Source organism: Alternaria conjuncta (assembly GCF_024043145.1).
Source record: "Alternaria conjuncta strain BMP 0040 chromosome Unknown scaffold_8, whole genome shotgun sequence".
Classification (NCBI taxonomy): Eukaryota; Fungi; Ascomycota; class Dothideomycetes; order Pleosporales; family Pleosporaceae; genus Alternaria; species Alternaria conjuncta.
Window position 1 is genome coordinate 1608592 of NW_026250097.1, and position 25612 is coordinate 1634203.

The window sequence follows — 25612 nt, forward strand, 5'->3', positions numbered from 1 at the left end:
TTTCGCTTCTCGACCGAGGCGCCGCCTTAGGTACGTATCTCTACATCATCATGGCAGCGCTACCAGAAGTCGTCGCATCCCTGCTGGCCTCGGGACCTGTGGAGCGAGACGCTGGCAGCGCAACCTCCACGTGATATGCGTCTTCCACCAATCGCCTCTAATACCTAGGTACTGGCAATTCACTCCGCGCCAAAACAGGAAAGCGACCCTGATGCGACCCGGCCAATCGCACATCCGGAACTCAGGACCGACGACGACAAGCACAACACAGCGTCGCAGGGCTGACCCCGAGAAACCCAGTGCCCTCCACCTCGCCAGACTGCAGACTCCACGATCCTTCTCGGCTCTTGAAGTGCCAATAGGGTGTTTGTGGTGGGATAAGCCTCGAGCCTTCTCCGCACGTCATGAAGGCTAAAAGTTCCTGTCGAACCAGTTCCAGGTCGTAATTCAGCCGGGATGGCAGTCCCCTTACTCATCATTTCAGGCACGTCGTTCCGGACTCCTTGGACCGCAAAGGCGCGACTCATGTGTACCTTGCACCACACCACCGAGCTGACGGACAATATTTCTGGTAGCGCCATTGCCTAAGGTCCGGTCCGGTAAGCTCAGCGGCTAGGCTGCGATGCGAGGACGTTTGTGAAAGGAAGGAATGTGGAGGAACAAGGTGGAGGGCGTGGTGCAAAAGCAGCGACGGGGGACGCTAGCCAACGCTCGTCCTGCACATGATGCGCTCCGCAGGAGGTGAACGGTGGCCCTCGAGGGTTCTGTCGGAATGGCGTACCGCATTGCGGCGGCCTTACCCCATGGGTGAGCCACGATGACTTCAGCGCCGGCCTGCGTTGTTGTCAATGCCATGGTTGCTTTCGCTTGTGCTCGGTGTGGTCCGTCCTGAGTCGCGCGTCTTGCTTTCGTCTGGAGTAACCTGCCCCGGCCCTGCCCTTGTCGATAAGTGGCCGAAGCTAGCGAGCTTAACTCGAGAATACAAGCTGCTAGAAACGTCTCTAGAGGGCGCCTATCACACCGCCGCTGGAGCCATGCACGGCGAGCCTCATCGCACACGAAGAGCAGCCGATCAACCTAGATCACACGCTCATGCTTCCGTACCCAGCACCGGCTGCAGCACATCCTCTGCCCATTCACACGACGTCTCCGCTGAACCATGTACCATGGCCTTCTCGAAGACCACCGCTTGGAAGAAGGCGCTCTGTGAATGACCCAATTCGCCCGCGTAGCCCTTACCCCGGCCGTGCCCAGCCACGATTAAGCCTAAGATCTTTCTCTTGCCTTGACCAGAGCACCCGCGGCTCCTCAATCTAACGATGCCAGCAGCAGCCGTTTAATAACTCTAACAAAGTTAAGATCCACACCTAGCATTCGCTTCTTAGCGGAAACTCTCCAACCTGCCAAACCAGCCACTCAAACACGCCAGCCGCTGCAAGAAATTCATATCCAGTGTGTCACGCAGCTGCTGGCGTATTCCCACCCTGTCTTTGTCCATCAACCCTTGGCCATAGTTCCATACTCTGTTGCTGATGTGTATACTGCAGCTCGACGCATACCGATCCTGACAACAGAGCATAACCGACCATCCATCTTCCCCGCAAAATGCACAAACCCCGATCTTCCAAAGCACACGATGAACGTACGTCCATGCACATGACGCGAAAAACAGAAGGCGCAAGGACCCTACTCTACTCGCAGTCACTCCACCGTTTTGCTCTCCACGTTTTTTTCTTCCATGTTGTACCACCTTGCACAACCCACAATAATCCTCCCGCACGTAAGGACCCATCATCCGAACCCAGCAAGTTTATCTGGTTCTGGTCCATCGGATGTCCGTATACGTAGGTCGCACTTGCTTCAACCAATTTAACCACACATGCCATGGCTTTCCCTGTCACGATATGCACAAGCTATCAAGCATGTGTACATCATGTCTTCGCATCTTTCGATCCTCTCACACCACTTCGCCCAGCTATACCCTACCCCTACCGTACATAGCTTGCCCTGCCTCGCGCTACCAAAAGCGTAGTAACGGCACTAGAACACCACACTGCGACGCACTACAACCCATGCAACCCATCGGTTCCTGAGCCTCAGAAGCCGAAATTAATCTGCTGCCAAGCACCATCCTGTACACATACCTGCATGTAGTGACGACCAGTCCTTGAGGCCATGCAGCCCACAAAGCAGGTAAAGTCTGGGGTAAAGTGTGGAGATCATGCCTTTCTTCCCCCCGTCTGGCTTCGCGTCCCTTTCCCGCCCCATCCATCCATTCCTACCACGCTATGCAGCTTGTGCGAGCAATCTAAACATGTTCGTGGTCATGTGCGTGTTTGAGACTTTGATTAGGGATGGTCAGAGAGTCTGCATGGTGATGCTTTCCACTGCCTCGCCTCCACCTCCCCCACCCATCCGATGGTGGAAGGGAAGGATCGACGGCTGGGGCGCTGAGGGGGAAGCCGGCTTGGTGGTTTGTGGAAGCTTTTCTAGCTGAAGAAGATTCTAGTGCATGATACAGGTGGTGATGTGAAACTGTGTGTGTGGTTGCCATGTGGGTGTGCGTGAGACTCTGCGCGAGCCATGACAACGACCTGCGTCTGCCAACGCCCAAACGTCGTCAGTGTAATTAGTTGTTTTCGCCTTCGCGCTGTACGCGGGAAGTTTTTCATTCGTAGGCTCAGCTCATTCGTAATCGTAGTATCCACATTCCTGTCTAGATCTATCCGCCCAGTTTTTCTCTTCGCCCGGAATTTCGGAACAAGTCCTCTGCGCTGCGAGAGGTGCTCACGGCCCTTGATGTGACATCGTCCCGTTGTCCGGCCGTGTACAAGAAGTGCTTGTCAAGTTGCTTGAGCGACTACTTCTTTCTAGGCAAGGGCATAGAAGGGTATCCACATGGTTCGGTGTCCGCTAGAGGCTCCGACATCGCCTCAGGTATGAGGCGGCTGGGTAGCTGGCCAGGTGGTTTGGACTAGTTTCGCTTGGATATAGAGGTACATGTCGTTCGACGACGGTGGATTGCTTGGCGATGCTGCCGCCACCACCTGTGTGTCAATCGGTCCACCGTTAGGTTAGTTAGTCAGGCACATGCAGGTAGCAGATCCACAGCAGTGACGGTAGCCGCCCTGCAAGATTGTATTGGAAGATGTGGGGTATCATTAACTTGTTCTGTTGTGTGATCGGCCGTGTCAGGTGGGTATTACTTTCGCCTCTTTGCAGTTTGTACAGGTATGGCTTTTTCCGAAGCGCCTCAAGTGTGGCCGTGTATATTGGACATGGCAGAGTGGCGGCAGGGCCAAGAAATGAGAAGTGGGTACAGCGTTTGCGTTGGAGGGTTTGAATTGCCACAATGAGATGCGGTGTTTGTAGGATAAGATGATACATAGAATGATAATACCAATATGCGCTGCAAAATCGAGCTGCGAAGGGTTGTTGTTGAAAGGAGATTGAAAACAAGGGGTAATCGCCTGCCTGCTATGATAAAATATGTCGAAACAACCACCGAAGAATTCGTATATAGATGCGAGACTGGTATCGCAGAAAATTGGTGATACAAGACAGTGGTCATGTCATCAATCCAGTCGAAACATATATCCGTACCCATTTTTTCTTGATAAGACATAGCACGCTGTTCATAATCTTGACCGCAAAATAAATTCAAAGTAATCAAAACATTCGAGCGCTTAGTACTGATCGTGGTGGTCGTCGCTGTGTTGGCTGGTGTTCTCCATGACTTCTCCCAGGACAGAGCCGACGGCAGAATACGAGTCATTGTGCGCCGAGTCGTTCCGCATGTAGGAGTTTGGGAACGACGACATGTGGTGAGGTGCGCTCATCTGAGGCATGGCATAGCTCTGAGGTGTTACGAGCGGTGAGCCAGAAAAGGATGGAAAGTGGGCTGTTTGTGGTGTCGATCCGTTGCGTTGAGGAGTGTAGTGGGTGCTCAACTCAATGCGCCGGGGAACGCCGTTAGAGAAGGACCGCATTCTGTTGCCCGTGGAAGTTCCGAAGCCTGGTACTGGGGAGTCTGGTAGAGTTAGAACGGTGGAAAGCCCACGTGGGTTATGTAAACTTACAGGAGTAGCCAATACCATAGGGCATCATAGAGCTCGAGTAGGACCGACTGTCGTGATGGTTCTCGGAGCCATTGCTGTCGTGACTGCCAGTGTAGCTCATGCTAGTCCTCAACGGCGACTGCAGAGACTCGGCGCGACTTCTTGCGATTCGGTCGGCATGGAGCGAGAGGCGTGGGATACTATGTTGTGCAGCATAGGCGGTAGGGTTGCTGACAGGCATGGAGAAAGGGTTAGACGTTCTGGGGCTAGTGTCGAGCGGCGCTGAATGGAAGCCAAAGGGGGATCCCTCGTGGGCTGATACCGGTGAAATGGTATCGGTTGCGGACTGGGGTGGAGTAAAGGTGAATCCACCGAACGCTGGGCTAATGCCCGTGGGTGACATGTGCGAGTCGAGCGGCCCTCGCCGGAAGGTATCAATGCTTAGTGGTCGCATCATGTTGCCTTCGGGGAAACTTGACCCGTAAGATGCGGGTGATGCCAGCGGTGTGCCTAGACCGTGGGAGTTTCCGAATGGTGAATGCAATGCTGAGGCCATATCGAAGTCATCTGGTAAGGCTCGCGACCTCATCATACGCTCACGGTCGTCGCTTGTTAATCTCTTGAGCTTGGCACGCCTGTACATATGTCAGCACCTGCATGCTTCGGGGGTTTATGACACGACTCACCTGTTCTGGAACCAGACCTGGACCTGACGGGGGCTGAGACCGGGAATCTCTCGGGCTAGTCGCTCTCTGTGAGCTGCATCTGGGTGTGCTTGTCGGGCGAATTCGCTCATGAGGAACCGAGTTTGGTTGTGGGTAAGTCTGAACCTCTTCATCTTCCGCTTGGCAGCACGTATCTCCGCGGCGGTCATGGGTTGCCTATCTTCACCCTTGTCCTCTCCATCCTCGCAGTCGTCCTTGTCGTCGAGGATGAGATCGTCGTCTTCTTGGTCCTCGAGCTTCTCCACATTGACACCATCGTTGGTGGAGGGGGGCGTCAGTCTCGAGATTGGGCTGGTGGGTGCTGAACCTCCAAAGGTTACATTTGGGATGTCGTGCTGCTCGATCTCATCAAGTCCGGATGGTGTGTTGCTGCCGCTGTTCAGGTGGCTCTTGCCGTCGAGTAGGTAAGGAAAGCTCTTGTGTGTTCGCATTGACGGTCGCTTCATGTCGAGGTTGTGTCCAGCGACCTCAGCTTGGAGCATGGCCATGTCGCTATCTGAATGTGGTGGGGTGTGTTCCAGAGTTCTGTATTCTGATGAATGCCACTCGTTGTCTGCAGAAGTCGTGCTATACGCAGACATGTGCGGCGAGCTAGGCGGAGACAAAGGAACGAGGAAGCTTCCGTCGACCATTGGCGCTTTTGAAACTGATGTAGTGGAGTAGATGTAGGCTTAGCTGTGTGGCTGATACCTCTCCTGTGACTCGCTGTTAGTGGGAAGCGGGCCTCAAGCTGGACCGCTGCTTACCTAGTTATTGTGGTCACCAGGAAGGCCTCAAGACTGGTGGTGTTGGCGTCCTTGTTCGAACTTGTACCAGACTGCGGAATCCGCAAGGGGTAAAGATCTGACGAAGCTTGGTGTGGACAGTTGATCGTCGCTCGAACCCTGTGCGGGGTTTGATGCGGGTGATCAGCGAGAAAGAGTGAAGGCAGTCGCAGTACTACGACGGCGAGTCCAGCACGCGTTAGAGACGCGAGACTGTTACGAACGGGTAGTTCGAGGCTGGCGTGTTGGTGGGTCTAAGGATGGCGGGTATGCGAAGCCAGGCTGAAAGCTGATGTCGTACCGACAGTAGGATTGGGGCGCGGAGTTTTGGTGCAACTTCAAGCTTGAAATAGAAGCTACCGGGGAGGTGATACTGCGAGCCAAATAAAGATAGACGCTGACGGTGGGCGCTTGATGCTTGACAAGAGGTGAGGTGATGGACAGTCGACTTGCTTGGAAGAGTGAAAGCGTCGTCTGGTAGTCAGCGATGGGTAGGCCTTTGTAAAGAGGGCCAGGAACCGTCGGAGGCTATATCAGCGATGGCGGCAGGGGAGGGGAACAGATCATTCAGACAAAAAGGCTTGACGGTACTCTACTGACGACGATCCGGATAAAATCGAGGTTAAGACAAGTGCGAGGGACTAGGGTCAGACTACGCATGGACAGCGGTGCCTCTTAGGGAAACATGATATCCTTCGAGGATCTGGAAGCAGCTTGTTACACGACGAGAAGCGTGACTAACGTCGAGGGCTAGCAGACCCCAAAGGCTCAGGGCACAGGGATACGGTAGCTCGGGACGTGGGCCTACTACGAAGGAGAGACGGAGCGGGAACGGGCGAATCGAAAGGCTCTGGATCAGGTGTGCTGCATGCCAGGGTGCCCTCCCCTCGAAAGGGAAGGGGAGCGAGCGGTGCGTGAACATGGTGGGCTGCAGGCTACATGCATAGACCAGGGCCCGTGTAGAAAAATGGCCGACGAGCAAGGACTGATCCGTGGCGTCTCGCAGTCGAACGTCGAGGCAGGCGGCGGCGCCATTATTGGCCAGATGCGATGCGGGAAGTCCAAGGAACCCGCAGCGAGAAAGCGCAGGGATGTTACAGGGCTCGGCAACGCTTGCACGGCTTGTTGCGGGGTGTTGCTGTCAATGCTGCTTTAGTGTGGTTTATGAACGGACGAGATGGTGGTGTGGTGGTGAAGGTCGGACTTGGTGCCGCCAGGTTCGTGTACTCGCTGCTACTGTCGTCGAACCACCAACCTTCACACGACGACGTCGCGCTGGGTGGTGGACCAGGCCGCCTTGGGCCGGTGGCTCCCCAGTGCTTCTGCTGGCACCTGTCAAATGTTACTGACGACGGACCGCAAATTGCGTATGCGTCAGGAACGCGGTGCATCAGCCTTGCCAGTGCCAGTGGTTTGAGCCGCCCATCGCGCCCGCTCAGATGCATGAACTTTGAACCTTGGTCGTCTTCAGCCGTGACCCATGATGCTGGCCGGCAACCAAGGAACCGCGTCTAGCTGCTTGTGTGTTGCAGCTGCACACCTGCTTGATCCAGTGTGGTGAGTAGTCGAGCGGCTAGCAATGACGCCGTCGCCAATGGGCAGCGGGGGGTCACCAGCGCGCAACAGATCTGGCTGGGCTAACAACGATCTAACGGCCAAAAGCTCGGCCCGCGCCGGGAAAATGCTGAAGTTGGCTGTTTCTCGAAGCCTGTTCTCGCTGTAGTGCGACTGTGTGCGACGCTGGTGGGCTGTCGGTAGTTGGGTGACAGCGGTGGTTATCGTAACGTGTTTGGAAGTGCGTGTCCAAGCAAGCGCGCTGAAACGGTGCTGGAGCGCGCGAATGACCTGCCAGCGAGGCTGCGCGCACCGCAACAGTCTGCTCGGCCGCACTGCAGGGAAAAATGGGCGATGCGCAAGCCACCCCTGCTGCGCCGTTCCGTCGTGATCGCCATCGCCCGTGTCCAAAGCAGACCTGAACGTGTAGCCGATACCGCGGCCAGCGCCCGTGACGAATGATGCACACTGTCCGCCTCGCGCCGTCTGCGGTCGCATTGCCTGAACCGGCGCATATTGTTTTTGCACGCTGCCTGTGAAGCACGCGGGTAACCGCCAGCGTTTGGCCCGTTTCGCAACGACAAAAAGCACGTCGCCGGGCGTGCACACGCAATCTCCAAAACGCGATGCCGGCAGGGCGTCGCGGTCGATTTCCCAAACAACGCCAAGACCGCCCGGCTGGCGGATGAGGACGGCCTGTGGAAATGACAGGAGCAAGCGATAGCGAACCCGCGAATACGCTGGCGGGCCATTGGTGGGGGACGCAACACTTGTGTGGGTTTGATGAGCGCATGGGTGCCTGTCCAGTGTCGGCAGAACATGCCTGCCTCTGGTCCTTATGCTTCGGTCCCTCTCGCGAACATAATGCATTGAATATGATTGCGATCCGTTGCCAGCAGTCTGGGCCCGTGGCCGCCGTGTGGTTCGCAACTTGTCATGTCATCATGAGGTGGTCCCACCGCGTGCCAGTCCACCGCAGAGAACCTTGGAAGCCTCGGACTGCGCTGAACGGTCGTGTCAGGTCGTACAGGTCCCTTCATTTCGGAATCATGCAGCATCTCCCACGTAGGTGGATTTTGTGCTGACAACTCATTCAATGAGCCTGAAGACGGCCCCACCCCGGCGCATCACGGCACATCTGTGATCAGAGCATTCCTCAAGGGCCTGGACACTCCGTCATGCTTAGCCAGGCACGAGAGCCACAATCTTGCTATCGTGGTTACATCAGAGCGAGTCCCGGGAAACGGCGTACATTCCCACGCGATGAGGCTATATTGCGAAGACTTCTATTCATCAGCATGGGGCTCTTCATCTCCACTGCCTGCTCGCGCCGCACACAGCCTTCCGACCTCCAGTCGTGGCGTTGCAGATTGAGGGGCGCCGTTGGCGACCGGCTGTGCGGTCGCTCACACTATGACTGGCCTCCGATCTATCGATACGCTGAGAGTGGCTCGGGGAGATGAACCCCATGTTCTCTTCGCTTGCAGCGATAAATTCGATGGGAAAGCGCCACAATGCTCCCCATACTGCACAGTAACGTATGAGGAAAAGCTCATGTGTTTCTCAAGAGCCGTCGATAATTCATACCGAGCTGGCGCAGGCGACACTGCCCCTGTCGCTGCTACCACTACGCCGCTGGTTCCGCAGTCACTTGACTACGCTGGTCGGGCCGCTGCTCCTCGACGCTCTGATGCTCGTCTTGCGGAATAGCCCCCTGGTCTTCCGAAGCAGTGGGTGCAGCGTCAACGCCCGTCGCCTCAATGGAAGAGGTGGCCGGCTGAAGAGCCTCGAGGCCTTTGCCATGCTCGATTCTATCGAACGAGCTTAGCTGCGTCTTCGAAGCCACGCGAAGACCTCGCCAGATGTAGCTGGACTTCTTTTCCCCCGCTTGCCGCTTCTCGTCCTCTGCGTCAGTCATTTCCAAATCCAAGTCGGTCATCTTCACTTTTTTTGCATATGACTCTGCATTCGGCACATTGAACCTGACTGGACGTCAGAGGCTGGGATCGAGTGTCAGTCGGACGAGCGGAGCACGTACCTGTCGCTTTGCCGTAGTTGAGAGAGACCCTTATCCGCTTCATTGTTGTAGAGGAAATTCAAGCTGCTGGGAACACCCATGGGCTTGGACGCCTTCTTACCAACAACAGCTTTCTGCGCCCCAGATTTGGCTTGTTGGAAGTCCGTTGTGGGGACTCGATCTCTAGTGAATGGTTGGCAGTTCTCCATCTTCCATCGTACCCAGTTTTTGTCGCGGGAAAGCACGGTGTCCACCATCCGGTAGTAGAATTTGCCATCTGGGCCTTCCTGCAGGTAATTTGCAATAGCCGTCTTGATGCCCAATGCCCACTCGGTCTGTGCTTTGTGGTCAGCCGAGAAGATGATGATCATGGACAGCGAAGCGAGCACGAGAGCGTGACGGAGGGTGTGAGAAGAGGCAAATGATGGGCACTTACGTCTTCCTCGCGCAATGTGAAGTTGTATTGCATCGCCTTCTGCGCATTCTGGTAAAATGGCTTGCTCTTGGACCCCTCGGTCAGAGTCAACAAAAAGTCGATGAGTATCAGTGCTTGAACAAGGATGTGGCGTTGGAAGGCGAGATCGCTCAGCTGGAGATTGTCAGTCCTAGCGCAAGATTGATAGTGGCAATCTTGCGTACCTCGAGCTTGAACAGATCACGGCTTGTAAGATACTTAGGATTAAAGGAGTTGGCGAATGCATCGTAGTCGTCATCGTCTCGCGACTTTTGTCCCTTCTTTCGCTCTGAATCTCCGGCCTGGATCACTTTGGGCACTTCCCTGAATTTGGCTAGCGTCGCCTCCAAGCTCTTCTGAAATTGCTTGAAATTATCTTCTTCGAAAAGCCTGGGTGGATTCGAGAAGGAGTGTTGCAATGACCAGAATACTGGATAGAGAGTCTCAGTGTCAAGTGTCGTAGGTTTCGCGTCCTTGCTCTTGTCGACATCCTCGGTTTGAATGACTGGTTCCTCTGACTTTGACTCTTCCTTGGGAACAGGAACAGATCCATCAGCATCGATCTGCATAGAGTCCTCGTCCGTATTCGATTCCTTCAGGAAGTCCTCGAATGTCGTCACATTTTCCACGTGGAAATTGCCCCGCAGATTTACCGAACTCTTGTCGCCCAAGGGAAAGCTCTGAAACATGAAGATGTAGACGCGGCCACAGAATACCGGATCTTCCGCGCGAGACAGCCGGCGGAGCAGCTCATTGCACAGCCGTAAGATGACCAGATCCTTATTCTTGGAGTTGATCTGCGGCACGATGAGAATGGTTAAAAATAGTAGCAGGGACGACATACCGCAATGATGGTCTCTCTCCGAGATTCGAGGAAATTGAATACCGTGCGACATCCTGAGATGGATTGGCTGTCAAGTAGTTCTTCGATGAGCAACAGTACAAGCTGCGGATGGCAGAGGTCTGGGAAGGTCAGGCAAGATCCAGATAGTGAGGCAAAAGAACCTACCCCGATCTCCACAGTACTGGAGGATGTCGAGTAAATTCCAGACGGTTACGAAGGCCGGTTCCTCAATCTGCGTGGAACCCTGAACATGTAAGCAACTGGCGGAGCTGATTCCGTGGCATAATAACTAACAAGATTGGCATAGAATACACTCTTGGCTGCACTCTCGACCGCAAGCGTTCGCACTTCCTTCCCTCCTTCGATCTCGCCGAGCAGAGGCTCGCTTTCGGGTACAAGCTCAGAAACTTGGAGTGGAGGATCGATGGCAGTACTCTGCTTGACAACACGGGCACGCCGTAGTAAGAAGTCGAGTCTTGGAGCTACCGCGTCGGCGGAAAGCACATTTGATGCTGTCATTGTATGAGATCTAGGGCGCGTTGGGCCTCGATCACGAGCCGCAAACCCGCTGTCGCAAAGGCAGTAGCACCACGATACAGCTGCGATACGGGACGTCTGCGCAGCAAACGTATAGTCGCAGAATAATAGCAGCGGGAGAGGCGGTAGTGATTATAGCAAATGTCAGGACAGTGAAGACGATGTGTGATCGCAAAGCTGCATTCGAGAGCTTGGTTGGACCCTGCCTAGACAAAGATCTAGTTGCGCCACATTCGGCTAGTGTTCTGGGTCCGTGCGTATGACTGAACGCGTCCGACGCGTCGCGCGATGGGAATTTGATGATCCACGAAGATACCGACTCCATTGTACCCACAATAGCCCTCACCAGACATAATGGCCACCCACGACTCCGACGATGACCTCGACGACATCCTCAAAGACGTCACAAATCCCGAAGAACCCATTCAATCGACCGAGAACCCGCCACAGCCGCAGTACCGAAGCAACAAGAACAGCGATACTGCGGGCGGCCTAGGCGTTGACGAAGAGATCGTTATCACGAAAAAGCGCCAACCTGCGCCGAAGCTCGACGATCAACGGCTGCTGTCCGATCCTGGAATTCCCCGCTTGCGCAAGATCTCAAAGGATCGCCTCCGCTTCAAAGGGAAGGGTCATGAGGTACGTTTATCCTGACCAAGTAGACCCACCGACTAACTCAATTCCAGTATGGAGACATTGCCCGTATGCTGAACATGTACCAGCTGTGGCTCGACGATCTTTACCCCCGCGCCAAGTTTGCAGACGCCCTAGCCATTATCGAGAAGGTCGGCCATACGAAGCGCATGCAGCTGATGCGGAAGGATTGGATCGACGAAGGCAAACCGCGCCGCAACACAGGACAGGACGAAGACGACGATGATGCGGCCCGAGAGAAGACCCCACAACAGAGCACCGAAGAGATGGAGGGCGTCGAGAACGGCGGCCAAGAAGGCGTAGGCCACCAAACAGAACGGGAGGCATCTACACGCAATGCAACAGGCGATGCAACGGAACCACCAGAGAGCGGGGACCCCGACGACGACGAGTTAGATGCATTATTAGCTGAGAGCGAACAGCCCAGCCACACAGCACCCAAGACACTCCCAACGCGACCAATGCCCACACAAGACGATCCTTTTGCGGACGACATGGAAGCAATGGCAGAGATGGACGACATGTGGGATTGAGCAACGTGATGTTGCAAACAGATCTTGATCAATTATAGCGCGGCGTTTGGGGATAATACCATACGAGCGATGGTGCTCGGTGATGAAGTGACGATGAGCTATGATTAGCACTTGAAATCGGCTACCATGTAGCCTTCTATACCCAATCAGACACTATGTGCAGCTCAGAGATAAGAACTCTGCTATTCCTGGGCATGCCTTACTATATCATGGGCTTATCGCGGGCTCTCCTAGGATCTATCTTACTCGTGGTGCATATGCAGGTACGACGTGTTGAATCTTACATGCTAGGAGCACCGACGCTGTGTATGGCGGGGGAAGTGCCTAGGTGGGTCCTTCCTGACACGGCTTGGCGCGCCGAACAACGTCATCCATTTTCTCACTCGGTCGCGCCACAATCCCACAGGCACAGTACCCTACCAGATTCGCACTCAACTCGCGATTATGGAGGCCCTGTCTGGGGAATTGGAAAAGCTACGGCTACGCGGCAGCAACCTCGACGAGGATGGGATAGATTCGATAGCTGGCGAACAGCGGCCACCCAAGCGACAGCGGAAAACCAAAGAGGCCATCAAGAAGGAATTGGAGCAAGAATTTCTAACACCCTCCAAATCCTTCAACACGCAGTGGCTGAATCAGCTTCAGCAGCGCTGGGATGCACCTACCAATTACCGAAGCCTGTTCCAGATCGCCCCAACTCAGACCCGGACCATCATCCGCTTCACACGCGAGGGACTAGAAGGCCGCGTCACTGGATACAAGGAAGTCACCGTTCCGGCAAACTCAGCAACAGCCAAGAACTCTACTTCGCTTCTCAGGAAGCCTGCTAACAGAGCTGAATTCGTGCGTGGTGCAGCTGGCTTCTTTCCATTCGCGCCCGGCGGCCTTGATGGCGTGGAAGCAGTAGCTGCCATTGAGGATGAAGCAATCCAGCAGCAAGAGAGTGCGAATGGGAAAAAGAGTGGCGGTCTCGACAGAGTCATCAACTTCAGTGCTGAAGGTGGCTTACTGGAGGTGCCGCCTGGCTTCACGCGTGGTCTTGACTTCCAGAAGAAGCCAACTACGGATGCCAAGACTGCTCAGGAGGTCGAAGACACCTTGGGTGAAGCATCTGCAGCTCCCAAGGATACTGATGCGGATGAAGAGGATGCCAACGACAAGACTGGCGCAAATGGGGAACCTGATGAAGACCAAGATGCTGGAGACGAAGAGATCGATGCTTTGTTGCCGGTAGAGTTCCCTGCTCTGGCACCTCATAGTCCACTTGCCATGAGTGCTGGAAGGAAGGGCGGACGAGAGTGGGCTCACATGGTTGACATCAACCGCGACATTACTAACTTCCGGGAACTTGTTCCGGAAATGGCGCGCGAGTATCCCTTTGAGCTCGATACATTCCAGAAAGAAGCAGTTTATCATCTTGAGCATGGCGATTCTGTGTTTGTAGCCGCACATACGTCCGCCGGCAAGACCGTGGTTGCAGAGTACGCCATCGCACTTGCTGCAAAGCATATGACGAAAGCTATATATACTTCTCCCATCAAAGCTCTCAGTAATCAAAAGTTCCGCGACTTCCGCCAAACATTTGATGATGTCGGCATTCTCACGGGAGACGTGCAGATCAGGCCCGAAGCCAGCTGTCTCATCATGACTACCGAGATTCTTCGAAGTATGCTGTACCGAGGAGCAGATCTTATCAGAGACGTCGAATTTGTCATCTTTGATGAAGTGCATTATGTCAACGATCTGGAGCGAGGTGTCGTATGGGAAGAGGTCATCATAATGCTGCCGGAGCATGTAACACTCATTCTACTGTCCGCCACCGTACCCAACACATATGAGTTCGCGTCTTGGGTGGGTCGAACAAAGAAGAAAGACATCTACGTCATCTCTACACCGAAACGCCCAATTCCTCTGGAGCATTATCTATGGGCTGGCAAAGGCATCCACAAGATCGTTACAGCAGACAAGAAGTTCATCGATAATGGCTGGAAAGACGCGAACGATATCCTGTCTGGTAAAGACAAGGTCAAGGCACCTCCTGCAAATGATGCACAAGCCGGTAGGGGCGGTGGTGGTCGTGGAGGCCCACCCGCCAGAGGAGGCCAGAACCAACGCGGACGAGGTCAACAAGGTGGCGGTCGAGGGGGACCTCGCGGTGGAGGCCCGCCCGCTGCTAGAGGCCGAGGTAATATCGCAAGGACGGGCCGTGGTGGCGGTCGTACGACTGCCGCCCAGGATAGAAACATCTGGGTCCACCTCATCCAGCATCTCCGAAGCAAGGATCTCCTGCCTGCTTGCATATTCGTCTTCTCCAAGAAGCGCTGCGAGGAAAATGCTGAAGCGCTGTCTAACATCGACTACTGCAATGCTGCGGAGAAGAGTGCGATACATATGACCATTGAGAAGTCACTGGCTCGACTAAGCAAGGAAGACCGTGAGCTCCCTCAGATCAAGCGGCTGAGAGAACTGCTTAGTCGAGGTATTGCCGTCCATCACGGTGGCATGTTGCCGATCGTCAAGGAGGTTGTTGAGATCCTCTTTGCGAAGACGCTTGTCAAGGTTCTCTTTGCCACGGAAACCTTCGCCATGGGCCTTAATCTTCCTACCAGGACCGTTGTGTTCTCTGGGTTCCGTAAGCACGACGGCCGCGAGTTCCGTGATTTGCTGCCCGGCGAGTACACTCAGATGGCCGGTCGTGCAGGTCGGCGAGGACTTGACACAGTCGGCACTGTCATCATCTGCGCGCCCGGGGCCGATGAGGCGCCACCAGCAGCCAGACTCCGTCAGATGATGCTGGGGGAACCCACGAAGCTGAGATCACAGTTCCGTCTCACCTACAACATGATGCTGAACCTTTTGCGTGTAGAAGCCCTGAAGATTGAAGAGATGATCAAGCGAAGTTTCAGTGAGAATGCCACTCAAGCATTACTGCCTGAACATCAAGGCAAGGTCAAGGTCTCGGAGGCTGAGTTGGAGAAGATCAAGCGAGAACCTTGTGATATCTGCGATATCGACCTAGAGGCGTGCCACCAGTCTTGTGAGGACTACAAGCGACTAACTAATGAGATGCACCTCAGTCTTCTCATCAACCCTATCGGCAGGAAAGCTTTGTCGAAGAACAGGTTGATCGTATACAAGAAGGTACACGCTTCACTTTCGCTTTCAAATTAGCTCATTACTTACGCAGTCAGGACAACAAACGAACAGCGGGTATGTTAATGCAAGATGGCACTAGCAAGGGCAACGAGCCTACAGTCAAAGTCTTGGAGGTGGCGCAGCATCACGATCGTCAGCCTGACGACCTTTTGCCGTATCTCGGTCCCTTTGCAAAGCACTTCCGCAAACTACCGAACAGTCCCAAGGACTTGATCCTGAAGGCAGCCTACGTACCCCTTAACGACATCGAGTGCTTCACCAAGACCATCATCGATGTTCCTGATTCTGTTCAAAATTTGAATCGCAAGAAAGGTAAGTGGGCGCGCTACGGTCTGGGTCCGGCGCTAACAGCCTCGTCAGACACATTGAAGCTGGCTGAGTCCCAATTTCTGCCCTTGTGTGGATCATGGGATTACGAAGACTGGGATGAGTACGATTACAGCAAGATCAAGAGCCTCAAGTTCCGTGAACTGGAGGAAGCCCGCAGGAAAGAAGGACTGAATGCGGTTAGCAAAGAATGTTTGAAATGCCCAAACTTCTTGAAACATGTACGTGTTCGCGTTCGGCAGTGTTCTCAACCCATGCTAATCTTGGTAGTTCACGATGGAGCACGATCAGTGGCTGATCAAGGAAAACATCCTTGCTCTCCGCCAGCTCATGTCAGACCAAAATCTACAGCTACTCCCTGACTATGAACAGCGCATACAGGTACTCAAGGATCTCGGCTTTATTGACGAAGGTTCTCGCGTAGAGCTGAAGGGCAAGGTAGCCTGCGAGGTATGCTTGACACTGACTTCAAGCTCCACCCATCCACTGACAGCTTTCAGATCCACTCGGCCGATGAGCTGGTCCTTACCGAGCTCGTTTTAGAAAACGTCCTCGCCGAGTACGAACCGGAAGAAATCGTCGCACTACTCTCGGCGTTTGTCTTCCAAGAGAAGACCGACGTAGAGCCTACGCTAACTGCAAATCTGGAACGCGGCGTCGCAAAGATTGTTGAGATCTCCGAAAAGGTCAACAAGATACAGACTCTGCACCAGGTTATCCTCTCGGCTGATGATTCGAATGACTTTGTCAGCAAGCCCCGCTTCGGCATGGTCGAAGTGGTGTACGAGTGGGCACGAGGCATGTCATTCAATCGCATAACAGACCTGACAGATGTCATGGAGGGCACCATTGTCCGCGTCATCACCCGACTAGACGAGACGTGCCGCGAAGTCAAGAACGCGGCTCGGATTATCGGCGACCCGACGCTGTTCCAAAAAATGGGAACGTGTCAGGAACTCATCAAACGGTACGTGCTCTGTTTCTTCTTGCTCCCGATTCCGCACCGGCGGGTTGTTCCTGGTGCTTGCGCCCTGGTGTTTGGGACGTCTGGGATGTGCGCTGACAAGTGTTTGAAACAGCGACATTTGCAACTGCGCAAGCTTGTACCTGTAATCGTAGGTTCCAGAACATGACGAGCGACCCCGGTCCACGGGCGAGGGTGGGGTAATTTGTGTTTCACGATCCTGCAGTTTTGACGGGAGGATGTGGGGCCTCAGGACATTTGTTGCGTGACTCGCGCGTCTGGACATTGGGATCGACCGGCTTTCGCTTATCGGTTTCAGATTCCGTCTTTTAGGCTTGGCTCTTGGGCGTGGCATGAACATGACGCGTGAATTGGGCGTCTGCATAATTGGGCGCGAGGGCTGCATGCGGGGAAGTGAATCGTGAAGTTTGTTGCGACATGTCCCGGTTGCGGCTGAGAAACAGTGTCACGATGGGTACACACGCGCACATGCTCTCATCGTGTGGTGATTTTGAACGCAACTTCAAGTATAAAAATCATCTTCTCTCTTCGCAAAGGTTCTCTTCTCCATTACACAAAATTATCCGCACACTTTCAAAAGTGGTAGGACCTGACCCTATGTGGCGGTCCTCCGGCCTGGCGCGCACTCCAAAAAACTCGAAACTGGTTTGATGTCTTCTCCAACCCACAAAACGTCGAAAACTACAGCAAAGCACTGAAATGCCTTTTGACTCCTGGGCTCCTTCTACTATACTATGTGTGCTTAATAAAAAACTCGACAAAGTCTTTATGAAGCACAGCGTGTGCGCACTTCTACACTTTATCTACTAGTCTTTGGCCTAAACTCTAGAAAATTCACCACGCTAAATTGATGTGTTGTCTGCGTCTGCACTTCGCAGCTTAACATCGAAAATTTAAAAAGCACCTAGTAGCTTCGCATGTTCCTGTGCTCCAATCTGGGAAAAGACACTCGCATGTTTTCGGAAGGCTATGCCTCGACTTGTATAAAGCATGCCGTGTGCTCTCTTCCACTCTTCATCCACAATCATTATGAAAAACTAAACTCCAAAATCCTATGGGAAGACGTTGATGCGCGAGTCTGTTCTCCGCGCGTTCATACCGGAATACCAAAAAGACTTTCACGACTCTCGAATGCTTCTGAGCTCAAAAGTGAACATTCCGTTCGCATGTTTTCGGTCGCCACACTGCGGCCACATAAATGCCGGCATCGAGTTACCTGTATAGCCTGAGCACCAGTTTCGACTTCCATACTCAAAATTCACTTCCCATTGACGCATGTGCCACTCCGTCCCCTGCGCTTTTACTACAAAACCTCAAGCTACCTCTAAATGTTGGGCTGAGTCGAGATCGTCGGAAGGTGGATGTATAAAACGCGACAGTTGGTCGCTTTCACTCCTCATCTACCCGCTTCTCTCTTCTTGAACAAAACCACTGTGGTCAAGATTCATGCGCGAGTTCTCTGTCCTTGCTTTTCCACCAAAATACCGCGACGAGCTCCCATGTGTTGCTGCCCTTTCTTCGAGTGCCAAAGAGTCCGGATCTTACATACAAGGTGTCGCCCTCGCTCGGCGCGCGTCGGGTATATAATCGCCGGCGTCTGCGTTCAAAAGTGCTTTCTTCTTACTCCAACTACCCTAGTTCTATTTTCCTAAAACGACTGGGATCCAATTTGATGTCGGCGGCGGCGGTTTTACTGCCTCCATCACAAGATCCAGGAGATCCGCACTCAAAAGATATCCCAGCATATACATGTCTGCCTTCGTCGAAAGACCAGAAAGACAACGTCATCGTCAAGATGCAGTTTCTCTCTTGGTCGAGTAACTTCGTCAGACTTTCTGTTCTATCGCTCGGCGTCGTGTATAAAACCTTGCGACGGTTGAATCACTTCTCTTCTTTCATACAGAATCACATTTTTCTCAAAGGATTAGACAAAGTCTACAGTGCGTCCAGTCATGGTCTGCCGTGCTTGTTCTCTCCAAAAAGCCTTTCAAAAACCGGATGATTCCGAGCGCTTGTTCAGCGATCTCAAACTTCAGAGAGTAGTCAAAATAAGTTAGCGTCTTGGGCGTCGTGTGTAAAACCTCACGTCAATGGACTTTGCTCCTCTTCTTCATGGTACTACCTTATTCGCTAAAATCCCGAGCCATTCCAAGCATGATCTGCCTCGCTTCGCTTCTAAAAAATGAACTCAGTCGAATCATGATTCCAGTACTCTTCCAACGGTCTCAAACTTCAAACACTGTTCGATATGACTTGAAATCCCGGATGCCGTATATAAAACCTCGTGTGTCGGTGGACTTTACTATTCTTCTCCATTACTCCCCTTTACTTTCCAAAAGCGACGAGATCTGCCAGCATGGTCTGTTGTGCCTCTCCTTCTCAAAAATCGACTACAAATACGGGATGGTTCTGAGAGGTTGTCCTGGTGTCTCAAACTTCGTGGATCGAACAACATGGCTACGCGGCTTGCCAAATCAGCGCATCATGTAACACACGAAAAGCCCTTCATTCGACTGCCATATGTTCTCGTGCGAGAAGTTTTGCTGCAGCAACTTCACTGTTTCAAAAACCGAAAAAAATTGGAGTTACCCCAGGATGAGAGATTTCCGGTTCTGGCTCATGGTATGCATACGTGTATATAAACCACCACTTGATCCGCTGCCTTCTGTTCTTCTATACGCACTCGATCTTCCACATTCACCAAAAAAATAATCCTAGAAGGTGTATGAGACCAGCTTTCTGCCCTGTCTTTACCTCCAATATCAAAACACGATAAGCCAAGCGCCATGCTGCTTCTCTGCATGCAGGTCTTTCTCCAGGCCTACATGAAACATCTCTGTACTAGCTCGTAGCAGGGCTACGGTATATAAACGACTACATGCACTGCTTCATGCTCTTCTTCCATCCACACAGTTCTTTGTATTCTCCAAAACGGATGGAATCTCAATTCATGAGACTGAGTGTTCTCTTCTTTCCCCAAAGCCTTGGTCAAAAACTATGTAAAGCCACTCGATGTTTGCTTTCCTGCACCAAAGCCTTAGTACGCAGGACCAAAAACCTAAAGCAACACTGGGATGGCTGCCGGCTCTGTTCTCGACTCATTCATATAAGATGAAAAGTACCTCCAAAATACAGCATCGGCTGGGTTATGAGAGACGTGTGCAGTGCGATAGTGCCTACCATATATAAACAGCCTCCAGCTTTGCTACCTCTCTTCTTCTATATACGGCTTTCTTCTTGTTTTACCCAAAGATGAGAAAGCAGTTTTCGATGGGGCGGCATCTTCCTCTGTCTCCGGAGTTACACTCTAAAAACAAACAGGAAACAGCTGATGTTGTTTCTCCGAACCAAAGCGTTCCTTTCGAACTACCAAAAGCTATGGACATCGTGTGGATGGTGCCGTGCGCTGTTCTGCGCCTTTCTACACTTCGTGATTGCCTCCAAAATGAATATGAGAATGCGATGAGACCTGTCCACGGCTTAACAGGCTATGCTACAAGTGCGCTAGACGAAGACGGGTATATAAACACCTCCTCCCCTCGCCGACCACTGTTCTCTCATCCACAAACTTCTTATTATCCACCAAAAAGATATATCAACACATAGCATGGTCTGGATCCTCCTGCTCCTTTCCTCAAAATTATGGACTGAAGCAACATGCCGTCTTCCTGCGCCAGGAACTCAAAAAGCGCATACCCGAAAACTACTTCCCATTCTCCAAAATCCCATTTCAACCACTACATGAGATGGACTCCGCCTTTCTGTATTCGCCAAAGGTACACCTTCGGTATGGAATGTTGTCTTCCTGCGCCCAAACTCGACAATACTTAAAACATCTCCTTGTCCATCAAAACAAACATCGCCCGGTGGCATGATCTGGCCCTTCCCTCCTGTGCTCTCTCCTAGCGCACGCGAATGGAGATGGCTTTGCTCTATGTCGTCTCCCTGCGCAAAAGCTCCAAATCTTCAAAGATCGGAGAGCATATGATATGAAAGATATCCTGCTCTTCTCTAAAAAGGCTTCTACAGAATGCCGATGATCGGAGTCTCCCTGTGATTTCTCCCAAAACATAAGGCTTCACCAAAACATGTTTCCTTCCTGTCCTCTTTCTGGAAAAACGTTTAAAACCCATTGTATGTCTCTCCTCCCAACTTCTGAGCTCTTAAATCACCAAAGAGCTTTTCGTAGCCACACATGGCCCTGCGGAGAGCGCTGGCTCTGTTGAGCGAGAAAATACTACAAGATCATGTCATGAGATCGTCACAACCTAACCCAACCACATACCGAGCAAGCCCGGAGCAAAAACTGTGCATGCCACTCGGGCGATGATCGATCTGGTATCTTTCGTCTCCCTAAGTCCCTACTTCCACCAACTCGAAACTCTCGCAACCCGTCAAATAAGAACTAAACATACAAACATTACGCCAATTTATGCAATACCCCATCCTTCCATCCCCAGATCATGCAATCCACCTTCAACCTTTTTGGCCCACGATCTCCACGTTAAACCACCACCGCATCCTCCTCATCCTCATCATCAAACTCCTCATTCACCTCCTCAGGGATAAGCACATTCTCAGGCCTATCATCATCCTCATCCTCGTCCTTGCCCCCACCACCAGTCGCCTCACCCATCGTAACCTCCCTCGTGGGCATAACGCCTCCATTCGCCTTCATAGCCTCGACCTTCGCCTTGGTCATCTCATACACATACTTGCCTAGATGTTCTACATCCTGCATCTCGGCTTCACCCTCCACATTTCCGGATTGCTCGGCCGGTCGCTGTGTTTCGCCGAACATTTCGTCGGTGACGAGGGTGAGTTTGTCGGGGCGTTGGAGGAGGATGTCGAAGGCGGGTTTGAGCTCGAAGACGGATTCGAAGACGGAGCGGCGGCCGAGGATGTAGAGACCCAGACGGGCGCGCGAGAGGGCGACGGTGAGGCGGCGGATGTCGCGGAGGTAGCCGATTGCGCGGGTGCGGACTAGGGAGAGGATGATGTCTTGAGAGTATGTTAGTACATGTCGAGGTTAGGGAGGGTGGGTGGTGCTTACAGTCATTCTGCTCACCCTGGTACTTGTCCACCGTCGCGACAATCTTTGGGCGACCGAAGAGGGGGTTGTTCTTGCACTTGTGCCCCAACACGTCGTTGATCAGACTCTTCTGTCCCGCATACGTGGTCAAGATAGATATCTTGCTCGCTGGATAGCCCAGTAGACGCATGTACATGAACAGCGCGACCGCGTACTCGGCTTCACCCAGATTGATCATCCAGTGCGGTGTGGGTTGGTCTTCGCCCTTGCCCTTGTAGTCCTGGACGTCGATGAACTGGTACTCATGCTTGAAGCCTGGGTTGGCGACCTGGAACTCGGGTTTAGATAGGACGGAGGGCAGGTTCGACAGTGAGGGGTAGCGCCACTTGTAGAGTTCGGCGATGGACGGGCGAGCACGACCTTGCTGGTCGAGCATGATAGTCGGCACACCGAGGCGGACGAGTCGTTGGAAGAGGGATTGCTCCAGATTGGCGTACTGGCGGAAAGCAAGGTTTTGGATGACGGGCGAGTTTTGGAGATGGTCACCACAGAGGACGATGCGCTGTAGAGGTAGTTCGCCGTCCTTGGGGTTTTGCAGTGCGAGGGGAATGAAGTTCTCGATCTCGGTGATCTGAGCGGCTTCTTCCATGATGACATTGTCGTAGTGGAAGCCTAACGAAGCAATCTCTTGTCTTCGCATAGCAGCGTGTGTCGATGTCATGGCAATGATACGGGCTTCCTTGATCAGCAGGTAGTTCGCCTTATCCCGCGGGTTCCGCAGGATCTCGAATGGACGAATGTCCTCAAGCTCAGTGAATATCTTCTCGACATGGCGGTAGCAGCCTTGTGCAATCTCAAGGATTTGTTCGCGATCTGCTGCTTGAGGGAAGAGAGGTTGCGGTGCGTTTGAGAAGTAGTCTCTGAATGGGAACTCAGTGATTATCTGGTCAACGCTTGTGTCCTCGGTTGTAACACTATCCCAGTATTGCGTCCATGCTGGCTTCACATAAACAAGGTTGAAGTAGTCTGCAGTCTCGCACGAGCTACCATGAGCACCGGGCGCATTGAAGTTCTTCGCCAGGCGATCAACTTCAGATAGATAGTACTGCCCTCTCTCGAGGAACGACTCTACACGTCCATGCTTGCTGTAGCTGACATCAGTCTCAAGGTCCTCTTCACCATGACCCAGACGCAGAAGATGACGCTCATCGATGTCAAGTGCAGTAATCTTTTGGAAAAGCTGGTTAAGCGCCTGATTACTGTGCGCGACGAGCAAAGTCCGCTGGTCCGGGAAGTTGTGGTATAGATTGGATATAATTTGGGTCGCGACGTCCGTCTTGCCGGTACCCGGGGGTCCGAGCACCACCGTGAGACCAGGTTGTGTGCCCGAGGTGATAGCTTCAATTTGGGCAGGTGTAAATCTGACCGCATTCAGCCTCGGCGCATCTGCAGGGTATGGCCCCATGTTCGGCGGTTTGTACGAGGATACGTGAAGCGATTCATGCAGAGGTTGTGCAACCACTTTCTGGTCGCGACGCCGCTTTTTAGATGCTCGAGGAGGTGCGATGTTTGGTTCACCTGCAGCAGGATACTCCACAACGTATGGAGGCCCAAACGATGTCTGTGCGTCCTCGTGGGGTTCGATAGACTTGCCAGGCATTGCCTCGATCAGGTGCTGCCAGTCCAAGAAGGTATCCCGGAAATCTATCTTGTTCAGTTTGTTAGGAAGTCGCTTGTACGTTGCCGATGCGGGATCACCATATCCTAGGAAGACCTCTTGGAGCCAAGATGGTGCTGGGATGTCTGAGAGGGTCAGGCGCTTGATGGATTCTAGAATGGGCAGGAAGTTGTTTTCCCGTCCTCTCCGACGGACAATCATGTTGATGTGCTCGTAAACGTCTGGCCTTCCTTCGGCAGTTTGATCCATGTCGGTCTGGTACTGCTTCGCGTCGATATTGACAAGGAGTCGTCGTTGGCGCACCCGAGGTCCAAAGCCGTCGTCGCGGCCTTGATCGCGCAGAGGCCGCCCTTTGTCGTCCAGAACTTGAACCACCTGGGCGCATCTCATCCGGTGCAAGCCAAGCTGTTCTCCAGTTGTGACATCTTCGCGGTGACCATTGCGCATGGGTACGTCGTCTTTGCCCTCAACAACAAGGAGGAATACGACATCATCCGGTCTTAGCTGTTCCCAATCCCTTCGTACTGGGTGTTGCAGGCGACTGACGTCCAATATGATCTCGGCACGAACGTATGCTGGGTGCTGCTCGCCTACCTTGGAAGGTGCTACGTCGACTATGGCAGGCTTCATGATAGGAAGTGACATCTTGGAAACGCCACCGAACTTGGTGTTGACGCCTTTACCCTTGGGCTTCACGCGCTTCACCACGTCCTCTATGTCCTTCCGGATACCGTAGAAGGACTCGGCGCGGTACAGGATAAAGGATCTCCACAAGAAGTCGCCCATGGTCAGGTACTGAAGGTTAAGTTTCGGTATAGCGAGTGGTCTTGATCCGTCGTACGACTCGTTTCGCAGGAAAGTGGTCTCGTAGAGAACCTTCTCTGTTGGTAATACGGGCATCTCGCGGACATTGTCTTTGAAGGTCGGTCGTTTTTCTACAAGCGCAATCAGGGTCTCCATGTAGAAAGCTCGGTCGCGCACCAGGTAGGTCGTGGCGGGGTACTCTGTTCGTAGGCCCATGAGAGAGCAAAGCTCAACGAGCTCGGTGTCGCTCAGTGTGCGCAAATGGCCATCCAGCTCTTCCCGGTTTCCGATGCTACTGTAGTTCGCCAGGGCCATCAACTGAAGCTTCTCCTGGAAAGCAGCATAGCCCGTCCGTTGCAGCTTTGCAAGAGTGTCGTAATGCTGTTGATCATACTCTAGTTTGGACAATTGACGGCCTGTCTGATCCTCAATAGGGAAGTTGGTGAAGTGGCTCAGCAAGTCGAAAAGGTCCCGGAAAAGGCCGTTATCCTCGTCGGTGTACATGGGCGACAGCCGAATGGCCGGGAGCATGTTCAAGTCTTGTAGCAGCGTGTTGACGTATCTTCTCGTTGGCAGCTGGCTCTGCAGATCGACCAGAAGCTCCATGAAGCGCTCACAGTAGGCCATGTTGTCCCTAACCTCTTCTCTACTGGTGCTGTTGTATAGTCTGTCGGTGAAGTCCAGCAGCAGTGTGTAGATCCACGACCGCTCGAATCGTAGCCGAGCCTGAAGCGCTTCGTCACCAGCATCGAATCGCTTGGATGCGGCCCTCCATGCCTTGCGCAACATGCTGTGTTCCTCGAAGTACTGCTCGCGCACTACGTCCGAGTGGAGGTTCTGCCATATCGATATGCCGACCAGAGGCGCGCACTCTTTTCGCACGAGACCGCTGTCTAGTGATTGGAAGGCGCCGATGACGAATGATACAAGCTGTGTGCGGATCTTGCTCGGCTGCGAGGGGTCTACGGTCATGGACAGTATGCGGCGGAAGAAGGAGGAGAACTCGGCGGGCTTGCTAGCAAAGTGATCTATACTACGTCAGTACATGTGGTGCATACTAGGAATTGGAGCAACTCACCCCATGATGCCAGGTTCTCCCTCCTCTTGACATTGACCATAAGCGCCAACAGCAGATGGTGGTAGTTCGATGCATCCTCGCTGAATCCAGGCCACAGATATCTCTCCAGAAGCTGTAGGTTTTCCAGAATCAGAAGCGACGAGTATGCGAAATCGACATTCTCCAGCTCGTCCCATAGCTCTTTCTTGACCACTTCGGGTCGCACTTTCGGCGTCTTCTTGGCAGTGAGCCAGTTCTTCCTCGCTACCTGCGCGAAATGATTCTCTCCGTGCAAGTCGGCGACAGTCGGGCGGGCGTGTGCGTTGGACGAGTCGGTCGCATGCGCAGCGGACGCGCCGTCGAGGCCATTTGACATTGACAAGCCCGTGGGCTTGACGTCCTCCATGTCGTCCACTTTCATAGCCATGATCGC

The 25612-nt window shown here is 53.2% G+C and overlaps 5 protein-coding genes across 5 annotated transcripts; 2 read left to right on the top strand and 3 right to left on the bottom strand.

Annotated features, from left to right (window-relative positions):
- Positions 1-3686: 3686 nt before the first annotated feature.
- On the bottom strand, positions 3687-5271 carry J4E85_006346 (uncharacterized protein; the record flags this gene model as incomplete). Its single annotated transcript, XM_051470586.1, has 3 exons — positions 3687-4015; positions 4080-4693; positions 4745-5271. 3 exons carry the CDS (start codon positions 5269-5271, stop codon positions 3687-3689), a joined length of 1470 nt encoding a protein of 489 aa, XP_051326074.1.
- A 3457-nt stretch (positions 5272-8728) lies between these two features.
- J4E85_006347 (uncharacterized protein) lies at positions 8729-10935 on the bottom strand (the record flags this gene model as incomplete). The annotated part of the gene is made up of 7 exons (XM_051470587.1): positions 8729-9083; positions 9140-9453; positions 9555-9707; positions 9758-10369; positions 10417-10535; positions 10582-10660; positions 10711-10935. The coding sequence occupies 7 exons, from the start codon at positions 10933-10935 to the stop codon at positions 8729-8731; spliced, it is 1857 nt and encodes a 618-aa protein (XP_051326075.1).
- Positions 10936-11307: 372 nt separating this feature from the next.
- On the top strand, positions 11308-12140 carry CSM3 (chromosome segregation in meiosis- protein; the record flags this gene model as incomplete). The annotated part of the gene is made up of 2 exons (XM_051470588.1): positions 11308-11592; positions 11640-12140. The coding sequence occupies 2 exons, from the start codon at positions 11308-11310 to the stop codon at positions 12138-12140; spliced, it is 786 nt and encodes a 261-aa protein (XP_051326076.1).
- A 444-nt stretch (positions 12141-12584) lies between these two features.
- On the top strand, positions 12585-16791 carry J4E85_006349 (uncharacterized protein; the record flags this gene model as incomplete). The annotated part of the gene is made up of 6 exons (XM_051470589.1): positions 12585-15281; positions 15332-15608; positions 15648-15844; positions 15894-16073; positions 16124-16590; positions 16743-16791. 6 exons carry the CDS (start codon positions 12585-12587, stop codon positions 16789-16791), a joined length of 3867 nt encoding a protein of 1288 aa, XP_051326077.1.
- Positions 16792-21112: 4321 nt separating this feature from the next.
- J4E85_006350 (uncharacterized protein) lies at positions 21113-25606 on the bottom strand (the record flags this gene model as incomplete). The annotated part of the gene is made up of 3 exons (XM_051470590.1): positions 21113-21609; positions 21662-25150; positions 25201-25606. The coding sequence occupies 3 exons, from the start codon at positions 25604-25606 to the stop codon at positions 21113-21115; spliced, it is 4392 nt and encodes a 1463-aa protein (XP_051326078.1).
- Between the last annotated feature and the right edge of the window lie 6 nt (positions 25607-25612).